This window comes from Euleptes europaea, chromosome 12, assembly GCF_029931775.1.
Source record: "Euleptes europaea isolate rEulEur1 chromosome 12, rEulEur1.hap1, whole genome shotgun sequence".
NCBI lineage: Eukaryota > Metazoa > Chordata > Lepidosauria > Squamata > Sphaerodactylidae > Euleptes > Euleptes europaea.
This window is the reverse complement of record NC_079323.1, coordinates 16,137,273-16,147,964: the sequence shown is the minus strand read 5'-3', so window position 1 is coordinate 16,147,964 and position 10,692 is coordinate 16,137,273. Positions and strand designations below refer to the sequence as shown.

The following is a 10,692-nucleotide window of genomic DNA, read 5'->3' as shown; positions in this document are numbered from 1 at the left end:
TTATGCATGGGTACTTTCACTCACGTTCGCGCCCCGTCTGTCTCGGTTGTTCATTGGAGTTATGTATGAGTTTTCCCTCCATTAGAGATGGCCTCACTGCCAGCCTTCACAAACCCCGGGTCTTCCTGTTCCTCTGTTAACCTGATTCTTCTCTCTCCCCTGAGCTCAGCCCAAGTGACATCCCCATACATAAGGCAAAGTGTGGGGCACGTAAGCTTGGTTTCTCTCACAGCCAATTACAAAGCAGGGTGTAAAGAGGTGGGGATTCAAATACTTCCTGGGAGTTCTTTCTGGGCAGAAGAATGGACTTTTAATATGAGGCTTGGGTTCCCCTCCCCCACTCCTTTTAGGGTGCTCAGTTTTGTTTTTGTCTTTTAAAATGCATTTTGGCTGGGCACTTGGATTTCCATGGTGGGGGGACTTCTCTCTCAAAGAAAGAAGAAGAGTTGGTTTTTATATGCCGACTTTCTCTACCACTTAAGGCAGAATCAAACCGGCTTACAATCACCTTCCCTTCCCCTCCCCACAACAGACACCCTGTGAGGTAGGTGGGGCTGAAAGAGCTGTGACTAGCCCAAGGTCACCCAGCTGGCTTCGTGTGCAGGAGTGGGGAAACAAATCCAGTTCACCAGATTAGCCTCCGCAGCTCATGTGGAGGAGTGGGGAATCAAACCCCGTTCTCCAGATCAGACTCCACCGCTCCAAACCACTGCTCTTAACCACTGCACCATGCCGGCTCCAGAAAGAACTACAGCCAATTATAAAGCGGCATTTCAAGGGGCGAGCTTCTTGTTTTGAGCTTGGAGACTTCTGGTGCATAGCTTCTAAAGAAGAAAGTGTGGGTCCAGTGAGCAAGGAACCTCAGGTAAAACTCCCATGCGTAAATGACCAAAAGCTAAACTAAACTCACACTGAAAGCAATAAACTAATCCATTGTTAAGAGTCTGCACAGATTTTAAGAATATCTGTCACATTATTTACAGTGTATTTCCAAAGAGGGGCACTCAGAGAGTGGACTGACCCTTTTGGCGACATATCTCTGAGTTATGCCAGTGTAAGAGCCAGTTATGCTGGTGCAGGACCTGAGTGCCACTGCACTGCTTTCAGGTGCAAGAGCAGCTCCGTAGCAGCAACCCGTTGGTGCAAGTGAGGCTCAGTCGCCCACACTGGCGTAGTTGTGGGCGGTTATGGGGTGTGGCTGGAGTTAGTCAGCTCCCTAAGCCCTTTCAGCCTGGGAACTCCACCTGACAGAGGCGCAAAGTTGCACCTCCAAAAAGCGCAGCGTAGCCCATAGGCGCCCATTGAATGCAAAAAAGCAAGTGCAGCCCCACTGCCGCGGCTACACCCATGAGACCTGAAGCAGCTCAGATTGCCTACTATGGGTGAGACCAATTATCACCCTCCCTTCTGTGGCCAAGCCCCCTCCCCAGCACCCAATTGCGGCCTCCTAAGCCCTACAAAAAAACCCAGCAAGGATCCTTCAGGATTGCATGATTAATCATTTGCATTTGGATTTTTAATTCTCCAAGCATCTTCTAATTGTAGCATTTCCATATAATTAAACATAAGAAAAGCCCTGCTGGATCAGACCTAGGCCCATCAAGTCAAGCAGTCTGTTCACACAGCAGCCAACCAGGTGCCTCTAGGAAGCACACAAACAAGACGACTGCAGCAGCACCATCCTGCCTGTGTTCCACTGCACCTAATATAATAGGCATGCTCCTCTCATCCTGGAGAGAATAGGTATGTATCATGGCTAGTATCCATTTTGACTAGTAGCCGTTGATAGTCCCATCCTCCATAAGAACATAAGGAAAGTCCTGCTGGATCAGACCAAGGCCCATCAAGTCCAGCAGTCTGTTCACACAGTGGCCAACCAGGTGCTTCTAGGAAGCCCCCAAACAAGACGACTGCAGCAGCACCATCCTGCCTGTGCTCCACAGCACCTATTATAATAGGCATGCCCCTGTGATACTGGAGATGATAGGAAAAACTACATATTTCTAGATAGTTTTCCACCTTTAGTTTTCTTTTTAGATCTGTCTGTTTTGGGGTCCATTACTCCATTCATATCACCTAAAATCATAATTTCTCCTTGAAAGTCCAGTATTGATTGGTGGGGGGGAATCATAAAAATTAATATTTTGCATTATTTGGGACATATATCATTGCTAATGTATAAATCTTGCTTTCAGGAAGTCTGATTTTCAAAATTATAAATTTTCCTTCAGAGTCTCAATTTTTCTAAAATATTTAATTGTGGGATGTTCATGTAAATCATGACTTCCTTTTTCTACTTCCAGCTTATTGATTTAATATAAGGAATTTCTTTTTATTTTCCCCTTCTGGATTCAGCTTTCTTCTGAATTCTGTGGTTTTAATAGAAGAGCCAAATGACAAATAATGTAATCTGCTGCCTATCTTGGACTGACTCAGGAAATACAAACATATTTCTTCATACATGGCGGAAATATAATTATTAAGAAAAATGGCACAAAACTACAGTTGTGATAACATGGCGGTTATTGCTAGTTGTTCCTATATAAATGTCTCTTTTTCACTGTTAGGCACTGGAGGCAAAGACTTTCTTCTTTGATACAGACCTTCAAAAGGGAGCATCATGAAGTACGTCCTTCTCTGCACAGCTCTTTTTCTGCTTTATGGCTTTTCCGTCCCGAGCCCCATCTTTCCATCAAAACCCCGTATGGATCTGAATGTTATAAAGGTATGTAGCATCAAAGCAGTGCACAATAACTTACCTGCTGATACTCTTCAATGGATATCTGCTTGCTAAATTCTGAAAATGCATCTTCATGATGCAGTCTGTGCATGTGGGGAACCTGTAAAGAACTGGGGTTGACATTCATTCATTTGTTGATTTATTTACAAAATTTACAAAAAAAAAAAATCTGGGGGATGCCTTCATTTCTGGGGTGTATAGCATGATGTCCATGCAAATTTTCTTCCAATGGAGGAAAAAGGCTTAAATGCAAGAATAATAAGGCACAGAAAACATTTCTTTTGGTGTCAAATGACATCCTGTGAACAGTCCTTTATTATGGTCATCAAAAATCTGATTTCAAGAGATGGTCACAGTGTGGGGAAACAAAGCCTCTACTCGGGGCGACCTACTTTTGGAAAGCAGGTTTTCATGGGGGGGGGTGATATCGGAGCCAGCTGAAGTCTCAACCATGGGGGTTTTCTGAAGGAGACTGCTTAGCCACATGGATGAAGAAATCTCCTTCGGAAGCCTGGTGGTAGCAGCAGTCAACAATGGCACATTTTTAGTTGGAGGGTATATCCCTCTGGATGGGACTGGGTGAGCCCCGTCTTTTAAATTACCCTTATGATTTATCCAGATTAACCTACTGAACAGTGATGATGACAGGTGGTTGTGTGGTTGGAAGGTTGGACAGACCAAGGTGGCTCCGATTACATGACCCCTACCTCAAAAGGGACCCAACTATGGGGCCCTAACAAAACCAGTCCCAAAAAAGATAGAAAAATGAGAGAAAGCGAAGAGCTGTGTCTCTGAGTAAAGATGAATAGGCAAACCCGGAAAAGCTGAATAATTATTTGGCTTTTTCAGGCTTTGGCTTTGGCTTTATCCCCAGGTTTTGGCATTCAGTAAATCCGAAATTTGAACAAAGCCAAAATGGCTAATTTCAGGATTATTTTTGGTTCGTGTTTATCAATATACACAACCCTAGCTTGTTCCTTAACATGTTTGCTTTCTATGGGCAGGGAATTTTTTTAATATATTGGGAGACTGGCAAAACCAGTCATGCTGATCTTCAATCATTGAGTAGACATGCAGATACAGGGTTGGATTCGAGGATGTAGATCTTCCCTGCCTTCTTGTGGCAGCCCCTCAAAAGCCAGTGCTGGGAGTTGGAAGATTTTCTTGAGGGGAAAGCATTTGGCACGGGAAGGGGGGGGCTGCAGTGAGGATGGGGAATCACCCCCTCTCATTTGTCTTAATGGAAGAGTAATTTTGCCTGATTTCCCCTCCTCTCACAGCTCCCCATCCCACATGGCATTTTGTACACAAAGGTCCCCCAGCATTCGCATCAGCTGTTTGGGCTGGGATCACAAGGAGCTGCTCAGAAAAGGGGAAAGGGGAGAAGATTCCCATCCACAAATACTTTGCACAGTTTGGCAGTTGTGTTGTTCCACAATTTATCAACTTATGTTCATGACCGGCAACACCACACCACTCTTTCAAGAAGCAGTAAGTGCATTAATATTCTAAGGTAGCAGTTTGTTTGTTTTTTCTTTGTCCAGGATTATCTTGACAAGTTCTACCCATCCCATTCCCATATACTGCAAGAACAATTGAAGGAAATGCAGAAATTCTTCCATTTGACTGTAACTGGGAAGATAGATGCTGAAACAAGAAAGTTAATGGAGCAGCCTCGGTGTGGAGTCCCAGATGTGGCAGAATTCCGAACAGCCCCACAAATATGGAACAAGAAAGCACTGACTTACAGGTTAGCACCATTTCCCTTTTTTCTTTGAAATATCAACAGTTCTTTTTCCAGTATACCAATATTTTTATATTGCTGTTTTCCTCAAAGGATTAATAATTATACTCCGGACCTGCCTAGATTCAAAGTGGTTGAAATCATACAAAAGGCATTCAATGTATGGAGTGAAGTGACCCCTTTGACGTTCCACAGAATTTATACACCTGCCGATATTGAAATTTGGTTTGCATATTATGGTAAGTTTTTACAATTATCTATTAGCAAAATAAAATCCTTGCATTCTGAATGAGGAAGGGCCATGGCTCAGTGCCAGAACATCTGCTTGGCATGCAGAAGGTCCCATGCTCGATTGCTGTCATCTCCAGCTAAAAAGATCTATCAGTAGATGAAAGATCACTGCTGCTGATCTGAGTAGACTTTGATGGATCAAGGGTCTGATTCAGTATAAGGCAATTTTGTGTGTTCATGAGTCAATGAATTTTTTATGAATAGAATCCATTTCCTTTTTCTGAATTAGACAATGTCAGGGACCCAGAATCACTGCAGAATCCTCTCTGAACTAAGCCTGTAACAAGAACGGTAGCTTTTGAACTTCAGTTTGGCTGCCTTTATCATACTGCCTCTATTGATCTATCTCCATATATTTATCCCGGCTTTCCTCTAAATTCTGACATTCCTCTTCACATTCCACCACCCCCCTTCACACACACCACTTCCTTCACCTTATTACATTGTTGCCAAAATACTCCAAACTTTTAAAAAAAAAATGAATGGCAGAAGCATTATAAGTGATGCACATCATGTGGAAGCGCCATCACCACTTTCACCAGTTGACCCCCCGCCCCAAAGAAAACACTCTTCATACACCACATAACATGGATGAAAAATTGTCAACATGTATATGGGACTATTTGAGCAAGCTGCACATTACAGAATACTGAACCTACCCCTTATCTCACAGCATTTTTTTCTAGACAATAACTACATTTTCTTTCACATTTAGCCCATGGCGATGATAAGGCTTTTGATGGAACAGGAGGAGTTTTGGCTCATGCTTTTTATCCTGCATTTGGAGGAGATGCCCACTTTGATGAGAGCGAGCATTGGTCAGAAGTCAACAGAGGTAAACTCATCCTTTAAGAAACATTTGGGTACAGTTTATCACGTTACTAGACCAACTGTCCATCCTACATGGACACGCACTCTCCAGCACTGATCTCTCCTGAGAGAATATGCTGAGAATCCTATGCAGAATGCAGGCCCCTATCAGTACATTACTATTTCTTTATTGCTCAATTCAATTTGACGTAGAAATGGCCAAGAATAACAATGTAGTATCTCAAAATCCTTTCCCTGGTCTCTACATACAAAAATGTGTGTGGGTTTGTTTATACACAATATAAATATATGTGTGAGTGTGTCTATATATCCATATCTCTCTATATATGTATGATTGTGTGTGTGTGTGTCAAAATATATGCATATGTATACCAGATAACTGTTAGCCTGTAGGACCAGTAAAATACAAATATTACATTTCATCACAATGCAGAACAGCAAGGGACCATAATCTATTTATAGTATTTTATATTTAATTAAAATATTTATGCCTCCCCTTTTCCCATAGTGCAAGGTGGCTTACCAATCCAACTTAAAAACATACAAAACTCAATGAAATCCCAAATAACCACCATCCCTATTATCAAAGCTCTGCTCATGACCTGAGTTTGATCCAACGGAAGCTGGTTTCAGATAGACAGCTCAAAGTTGACTCAGCCTTCCATCTCTCCGAGGTCGGTAAAATGAGTATCCAGCTTGCTAGGGGTAAAGTGTAGACAACTGGGGAAGGCAATGGCAAACCACCCCAAGAACATAGTATGTCTAGCAAACGTCGGGATGTGACATCACCCCATGGAGCACTAATGACCTGGTGCCTGCACAGGGGACTACCTTTACCTTATTACCCTATTAAGTATTTAACAAACAATTTTCCCCTTCCCACTTTTATCTGTTTTAGAAACTAACCTCTTCCTTGTTGCTGCACATGAATTTGGTCATTCCTTGGGGCTGGAACACTCATATGACCCTGGTGCCTTGATGTACTCAATCTATTCGTATGCGGACCCAAACACCTTCCGTCTACCTGACGATGATAAGCAAAGGATTCAGCGCTTATACGGTAACTTCAGAATGTGTTTCTTGTGATGATTTCGCTTTTGAACACAGTCCTGTCCTTTAAAAAAAAATCTACTGGCTTGGACCTGTAGTCTTAACTAAGGCTAGGAGCTGTTCTCTTAATTTTGCAAAGATGATCCAGGCTCCAATAGCTGATCCTGCTTGTGTATCTGTCCACAAACACATAGTTGCACATGAAATAGCATTGTTGGTTCTGATGGTGCTCAATGGCTGGTGAAGGGAGAGATGAATGGGATAATAGCATTGGCCATCTATTTGTTGGGCTTGCCATGGCATGTAACAGTGGATGCAATAGATGGAGTAATAGGCGCAACCCAAAGAGCCACAATAATGGGAGCAACATCCGCAGCTGCCTGAACCTTTCAGAAATTGATTGTTGCAGTCTAACATTGATACTAGGGATCCCATGCCCCCAGCCCCCATTTCCCACCACCGCACTGAGAAGCCGCAGGATAAAAATAAACAAAGAAATGGCCATCAGCCTAACCATATGATGTTACTTCTAGGAAACTCATAAGTGACATCAGTCCTCTCTCAGAGTCACCAGAAACTCTACGGTGGTTTTACCATAGAGTTTCCAGAGATTCTGAGAGAGGACTGATGTCACTTCTGGGTTTTCCCCAGAAGTGACATCATGACATCACTGCTGGCACCCCCATGTTCCCCCCTGTCTTACTCTGGTCGCCATGCCTGGTAAGCCTAATTGATACTGTTCCATGGTTCTTACTTGTACAAGTAGTAAAAAGTTCCAGGGGCAATGCTTACCAATATTGGATCCCTTTCAGTGTGAGAGCACTGGAGATGTATGGCATTTTTGTAGTATTTGCTTTATTTACAAAGATACAAGCAAACAGTTGGTGGAGGCCCAGAAGCATTCTTACAGGGCAGCAGATTCTGTACACCCAACCCAGCTCCCTCATCCCACTCACAGCAGAAATTATCTGCTTCTGGATCTGGCAGGAATTGATTGTAAAGTAATGGTCTAAATAAGCATGGCATAATGACATGGGCCCTTAAAACCAAATTAAGGGAGCCATTCTATAGTTTTACTGAATCAAAAGTCCCACTGAGCATGATAGCATTCAGACAGTTAGACCACGCACACAGTGGTGGTAAATTAGACTTTGTTATTAACCACATCCTCTCACAAAGTATTTGCATGGCTATTTCTCCTATTTCTTTGAAGCTTTTCATGTATCCTATTTCTCCTAAGTGATCTCTTTTTTTCTTCTTCATCAGGAAGGAGACAATAAAACCCTTGAAGAGCTCCATTAGTCATCTCATGAAATGAAGTAAATTGCATTTTATACTTCTTGTGCTTGCTTTTGAAAGTTTTTTGTGTAATGAAGTGAAGTGATTTGAATTCCATTTAATGTTGAAACAGCCAAAAGGAAGCAAAAACTCAAAAACCAGATTAAGTGATCTGTCATGCCTGTACAAGGCTTACATGGTGGGAATTCCCTCAGTTTGTTTGCGCAGACATAAACATATTACAGATTTAGCCTGAAACTCGTTTCCACCAGATGTGGAATCTCATTCAATCCACATTGATATGTATGAAAGGGTAACTTTGCTGTGTGTGGTGTTAGCGCTGCATTGATAAGAGCATATGAGAAGTGGTCAAACCCTAACTCAGATGCTGAGGTCACAAGGCAAAGGAAAAAGTGAGAGGGCATCTAGCTCTTGACTTTTCACCATATTTTGTCATTTGCACTTGTCCGTCCTGAGAGTTTCCTCCATTTAAAGGCAATTAAAACATCTGCCTCTGTAAATATATTCAAAGTCCTATTATCCAGTCCAGCAAAGGAGATCCACACTCCGCATCTGGGTGTGTGTTCTTAGTTCTTAGTGACATAGTAGTCTTGGAACAGGGAGACCTGGGATCAAATCCCCGCTCAGTCACTAAATATCACTGAGTGATTTGGGGACACCATAGTAACAACAAGGTCTGCTTGTCTATTTTATCTGCTGATAATATTTTCTATAGTCAGCACAGAAAAAACATCTATTTTCAAATTGGCTGATACAGGATAGTCTTATTGCACTTAACATGAAAGCCCAGAACTGCCAGATCTATCTGCTAGTAGTTTTCTGAAGACTTATTTTGACTTATTTTCTACAACTGCAGGAACAAAGGGTTAAAGTGGATTCATTGCTGACCCATATGATGGCTGATCTTCTCTCATGCTTCTCGCATCACAAGGATATAGCAACTGTTAGTGTGTTTTAGACTATGGTTTCCAATAAACTACTGTATGCAATTCAGCAGCTTTTTGCTGCATGTCAGTTCTAAAGTCACCGGGGATGACGTTGACCCTTCCCCAAGAAAACACCAATGTATCTGCTCAATCCTACCCATTTGATTAATAGAAAAACAGATTATATAACTGCAATGATGCCTAATGTAATCTCGTGGACAGGCAGGTTATGATCTGAATGCCAGCGTTTAGGGTTGTGCATATCAATATACCCGAACCAAAAATAAACCCGAAATTAGCCGTTTCAGTAATATTCGGGTTTTGTTTTTACTGAATACCAAAACCTGGGAATCTGCCCAAAGCTGAATAGGCGATTCCCCAAAAAGCCGAATAGGTATTATTTTATTATTTTGCAATGTAATGTTTTCTGCAAATCTGGGATCCAGGAACTCTGATGTTAACATACACCAGCAAACTCTATAGATGTGGGTACAAGTCACCACCTGGAGCTAACTTCCCTGTTGCTAGAAATACACATGGGAGGAAACAAGGCTAATGAAACCACAGCATTCCCCTGCTCTCACTCAGCACAGGCAACCACCCAAAACCCCTCCTGCCAACAGTTTGGATTCCAGCCAGGGTGGGGTTTAGGAGCAAAGCCTTTTTCCGATCAAGGGGAATGCAGACTCTGGGGCAACAACAAGGGAATGCACAATAACACCCTCACCAAAAGCAATTCTGTTACCCCCAGTGACTTACTGGGAACAAATGGGATGGCGGCTGGGACATCCCATTTGTTCCCAGTAACAAATGGGAGGCATGTCCATGTGACAAATGGGAGGCATGGATTCAATTCCCAATAACAAGGAGGCTGGCTAGCAGGAAAAGCTCACCCTTTGCTTAGCAACAGGCTTAGAAGCAACAAAACAGGAGCCAGAATCCTAGATCTGAACCCATCCCTCCTGTACTTAGGAGCAGTTCTCTAACCACTTACCCAACTGGCCACCCAGGAACAGCAGAAGGCACTGGGCATGTCCCAGCAGCCCTGCCATCAACACGAGCCGCTAGAGTAGGGAAGGGCAGTGGGAAAGCATGGCACACCCCTGATTCGATTCCCACATGGTGGGGGCTTTGAGGCAGCCCCATTCTGCCCCATTCAGCACCATCAAGGGAGACTCAGGGCCCATTTCCACTGCCCACTCCCGACCCCCCCAGTGATAATTGTACTCCATCCATGTCTTCCTCCTCCCCTCCCCCCACCTCTATGCAAGCTCCATGCCTGGCTCATCAGATGGCAGCAGTGCTGCGGGGGAGTATGCGATAGGGTTGCCTCTTCACCACTGGCGGGATGTTTTTGGGGTGGAGCCTGAGAGGGGCAGGGTTTGGGGAGGGGAGGCACTTCAATGCCATAGAGTCCAACTGCCAAAGCTGCCATTTTCTCCAGGGTAACTGATCTCTATCAGCTGGAGATCAGTTGTAACAGCAGGAGATCTCCAGCTAGCACCTAGAGGTTGGCAACCCTAGTGTGCAACCTACAATCCCTTCTCCTCCTCCTTGCAAGGGCATCCCTGAAACGACTGTTCCACACCTCTCTGGTGACCTGCTGCATGCTTAAGACAGCTGGGGTCTAGAATGGGCAGCCTGCGTGGTGTAGTGGTTAAGAGCAGTGGTTTCGAGCGGTGGACTCTGATCTAGGGCTGGGTAAGCCATATTCTGCACACAAATTGGAGCAATCACAACACTGGTGTCAGGAGCCCAGAATAACTGGGGGGAAGGGGAATCAAATCAAGTTCACAGTGTAAATGGGCCCA

General features: G+C 43.6%; 1 protein-coding gene across 1 annotated transcript; it reads left to right on the top strand.

The window, feature by feature from the left end:
• Positions 1–2,620: 2,620 nt before the first annotated feature.
• LOC130485650 (matrix metalloproteinase-18-like) lies at positions 2,621–7,936 on the top strand. The gene is made up of 6 exons (XM_056858870.1): positions 2,621–2,725; positions 4,285–4,490; positions 4,578–4,723; positions 5,491–5,610; positions 6,505–6,666; positions 7,923–7,936. The coding sequence occupies exons 1-6, from the start codon at positions 2,621–2,623 to the stop codon at positions 7,934–7,936; spliced, it is 753 nt and encodes a 250-aa protein (XP_056714848.1).
• Positions 7,937–10,692: the final 2,756 nt, after the last annotated feature.

Excerpts from the sequence above, each read along its gene's own strand:
- LOC130485650 (XM_056858870.1), top strand. The coding sequence starts at position 2,621 with ATGAAGTACGTCCTTCTCTGCACAGCTCTTTTTCTGCTTTATGGCTTT. Across the intron at positions 2,726-4,284 it reads TGGATCTGAATGTTATAAAG|GATTATCTTGACAAGTTCTA; the intron begins GTATGTAGCATC and ends TTCTTTGTCCAG. Across the intron at positions 4,491-4,577 it reads AAGAAAGCACTGACTTACAG|GATTAATAATTATACTCCGG; the intron begins GTTAGCACCATT and ends TTTTCCTCAAAG.